Below are 4,172 nucleotides of genomic sequence, written 5' to 3'. Positions count from 1 at the left end.
AGAGTCTAAATAATTACCAGGAGACACAAAACCACCAAATGGAAACAAAATGACCATGAGGAGAGATGCAAAGCTGCATTAAAGACACACAAAGCACATACAAAGATGCACACAAGAAACAAAATGACCACGAAGAGATGCACAACTACCGCAAAGAAACAAAATGAAGATAAAGAAGCAAAACAGGATGTGTGGGGTCATTTTACCTGTTCGTGTCAGGGACACATTAAACTCTTCATCCCTCAATGATACAAATACACTTATTTACAGCGATTACTGGTTCATATGAACATATATATTGTAGTTTCTGTGTAGATGTAGTGTATGAGTGTGTCTGTTGGGAGGGTTTGTGTTAGTCATAACTCTTCATCCCTCCATAATAAAAAACATTAGGATAAATATACTTGTTATACTTCGTACTGTAGTTTCTGTGGAGATGTAGTGTGTCTGTGGCTGTGGGGGTTTGTGTTACTTCATGTTATTATATAATAAATACTGTAGTTTCTGGTTCACATGAACTTATATACTGTAGTATCAGTGTAGCTGTAGGGGGTTTGTGTTGATGTATATTATAAATACTATAGTTTTACTGCAGTATGGCTTTTGGGAGTTAGGGTTACTTCATGTTCATATATATTATATATATATTGTGGTATCAGTGGAGATGTAGTGTGTCTGTGGCTGTGGGGCGTTTGTGTTGATATATATATATATTATAAATACTGTAGTTTCTGGTTCATATATATAATAAATACTGTAGTTTCTGGTTCACATGAACATATATATTGTGGTATCAGTGTAGATGTAGTGTGTCCGTGGCTGTTGGGGGTGGGGGGGGGGGTTGTGTTGATGTGTCAGGAGTGTGACGGGGCGTGAGTGTCACATGTCTCCGCAGTGACAGCGGCAGTTTGACACCTCCGCTTCCCCCGGAGAGACGCACTGTGAGCGGCGGAGCAGCTCGGGACGGGACGGTGATGGCGACCGGAGCCGGTTCGGAGACTTTGGATTCGTGGCTCAGTGAGTTGAAAGTGGAAGCTGAGAGGAAGTCCACGTGTTGTTCGTGATTCTTGTTTAACCTGTTTTGCTCGGAAGCCTGTTGACGACACGTGACCATCTCACATCTGAACGTTAACCGGGTCAAAGTGACGTTAAAACGGGGGAATTCACGTTATACTTGCGGGTGAATTCACGCACGTGCGGATCAGCTTTTTAAAAAATCAATTTTCACTTCATGCAAAAAAAAAAGTTTAAACTTGAAACAGGAAGTTTGCGTTTTTACCCGTGCGCGTGCCCGACCAGGAGTGTGTTGCGTCTGTGCTCCTGCAGGGCGCGTTCACGATGGCAGAAATATTTTCATAATTATCGATCAGGAAGTTTGTACTTTTTTAAATTTGAGTACAAAAACACGGTTGTACTGTTTAAAAGCTGGTTTTAGAGACATTTAAGTATCATGAGGACAATAAGTGCTTTAGTGATCAGGCTCCTAATCAGTCAGTTAATTGATTTAATCATCGATTAATCAGGTTGTAACTGATGCTCCATGTTCTCTTCTATGTCTCTTACATGATAGTGAAATGAATATTTTAGTCACGGTGTCCCCATGTGCTCCACGTGCCGTCATCAGTTATAAACCCAAGGATTTGACATAATGATGAAAATAATTGCACCATAATTTGATATTTGCTGGAGGTTTTTGTGTCACAGGGGAAATGTCAGTTTCCAAGTTGTGGACATTTTATATTCAGATCAACTCAAGTTTCTTTGGGCAGCTAATTTCATGTTGATCGGCAGGATGACAGAAAAAACGTCATCCTCTTTGCCTCATAATCTCTTTTTATAAAGTTAATGTGTTTAAGGTGGATGTATTTTAAGTGCCTGTATTTTTAAGGTGTGAGTTTTATGCCTGAACATCAGTATTTAATTGATTGTTGCAGAGTAAATACTGTGTATCACCATGTAGTAGTTTCTTCTTACTTGCTATACATACAGTATATGTCTTATTTTTCTCTCGGCGAACCTGTCTTTGATTTCACTTCCCAGTTAAGTTGTGTTATTTCTGGTTTGTTCCAGACCAGGCCACAGACCCAGAGAACCAGGGGGACAGGTGGGACTGTATCCAGGGCTTCTACCAGCTCGTCAACCAGGAGGCCGATGGGTAAGAGGACGTTAGACACAGTTTCCACATGTGTTGACTGCGTGTGCGTGTGCGTGTGTGTGTGTGTGTGTGTGTGTGTGTGTGTGTGTGTGTGTGTGTGTGTGTGTGTTTGCCACATGCATCTCAGACCACGTAGAGTGATCAGATCTCAGGTTTCTGCAAAACTCTAAGAAGTCAATAGTCTGAATTTTTACGCCCTAGAAAGTTTTGAATAGGTAAACATTTTTACATATTAGTACTCAACACTACTTCAACTGTGCATAGAACCTCAGTTTATTTTATTTTAAAGAGAAACGTTACCAACTGTCTCTGCCTGTAGTTTTTGAGATAACACAGAGTCTCTACTCAGATCTTAAATTTCCTTCAGTCGTAAATGTAACTTGCTGAAACCTGCAGAAACCCTGTCAGACTCTATTCAGACCTGGTGTTAACATCCACTTATGATCGGATCACTCGGGACAGATGTAAAAACCAGATGTGTCTTTATTTTCACCCACACAGTCCTGCATGTGTTTCCACATAGATTTTCCAACTGTAAATGTGAATGGACGTTTCAGCAGCAGGCCTCTTGCTCCTTTGACTCTCTTTTGCACAATTGTGGTGTTTGAGAAAGAGTTGCTTCACATCCACAGCTTCTCAGTGACAACATTGTGAAAGAGTGAGGGGAGACTCTCCAGCACCCTTTCCCCCTTTGACCCTTTCCCTCTGCTCAGTAAAACCTCATACTTACTGGAATTAATGCACAAATCTAATACTTTCTTTGCTGTTGCTTGTGAAGCGTTTGTCCCTTTGCATCATCTCAGTTTTTAAATGTTGACATTTTAAACTTGAAACTTGATTTGCAGGCCTCAGGTTGCCCTTAGTCTTCTGGCTCATAAGATCCAGTCCCCACAGGAGAGAGAGTCTCTGCAGGCGCTCACTGTGAGTAATCAGACTCCTCACCACACCCTCAAATACCCATGATCTACAGTTCACTGTGTATTTTTAACTGTTGTCTAATTTTAGTGTTTCCTAGAGGCTTCTAACAACTCTTTTCTTTTTGAATTCTAAAATGTTCTTGTTTTTTGGGTCAGTTGCCATTATCTAGTCTCCCCCTCGTCCTTTGTCCCCTTCACAGTTTACATCAGTTTCTATTTCCCTTCTCTTTGTCTCGGCTCGGATTCGTTCGTTTATCACCGTAAAACAATGTCTTTGTTTTAACGAGATCCCCGTGAGCGAAATCTGTGACCAACTGTGATCACATGGAGACATGAGGGGGTTTCAGTCTGCGTGGAAATCTGCCGTGGCGCCTCGTTTTCTGTGCATCGCAGAGCGCTGCACGGTTACACTTAGAAACGCCACTTAGAAGAAGCGTCCTGATGTTCATGTGCCTCGCGTCACGTGATGTCTAAAGGTGGAGAACCACAATCCTGCAGAGACAGAACCCGTTCTCTCTCTCGCTCTTTATATATATATATATTTTTTTTAACCTTCCCTTGTTAAAGCTTCATTTCCTGATGATTTGCTCTGACTTCCAGGTCCTTGAGGCGTGCATGAACAACTGCGGGAAGGGGTTCCACAGCGAGGCGGCGAAGTTTCGGTTTCTCAATGAGCTCATCAAACTCCTAACACCGAAGGTACCGCTAGTCACAGAGGGACAGATGTTCTCAGCAGCTGGAAGTTACAAGTTGTTCCTCATTTCATTCAAACAGTCTCTCTAACAGTTAAAGTTCAAATGAAAGGAGATTTTTTTGTCTTGACAATATCACAGTTAGGACGACCACACATGAGTTTGAATCAGAAACTGGTTTATTTTACAGAAATATTTATATATATATTTGAATATTTATATCAAAATACAACACCAGCTTATCTAGTGAAAGATCAGGTGAATCTGCCCGACAACAGACTCCTGCATCAGAGAGGGTCGTCACATCACACGGCCCAAAACACACATCATAGCTATTTTATCATTATATCATTTTTTGCCTTAAATGTTACAAAGTGCGTCACACAGAGAATTAGACACTGTCCTTCT

General features: G+C 41.3%; 1 protein-coding gene across 1 annotated transcript in view; it reads left to right on the top strand.

Moving 5' to 3' along the window:
• Positions 1-872: 872 nt before the first annotated feature.
• LOC117765187 (ADP-ribosylation factor-binding protein GGA3-like) overlaps positions 873-4,172 on the top strand; it is an 8,013-nt gene continuing 4,713 nt past the window's right edge. The window contains exons 1-4 of the mRNA XM_034591526.1: positions 873-1,017; positions 2,071-2,155; positions 3,001-3,076; positions 3,673-3,771. Coding sequence (XP_034447417.1) covers positions 975-1,017; positions 2,071-2,155; positions 3,001-3,076; positions 3,673-3,771 — 303 coding nt within the window. The 5' untranslated portion in view covers positions 873-974. The remainder of the gene's footprint in view (positions 1,018-2,070; positions 2,156-3,000; positions 3,077-3,672; positions 3,772-4,172) is intronic.

Source organism: Hippoglossus hippoglossus, chromosome 1, assembly GCF_009819705.1.
Source record: "Hippoglossus hippoglossus isolate fHipHip1 chromosome 1, fHipHip1.pri, whole genome shotgun sequence".
Classification (NCBI taxonomy): domain Eukaryota; kingdom Metazoa; phylum Chordata; class Actinopteri; order Pleuronectiformes; family Pleuronectidae; genus Hippoglossus; species Hippoglossus hippoglossus.
This window is presented reverse-complemented; position numbering and strand designations above follow the sequence as displayed.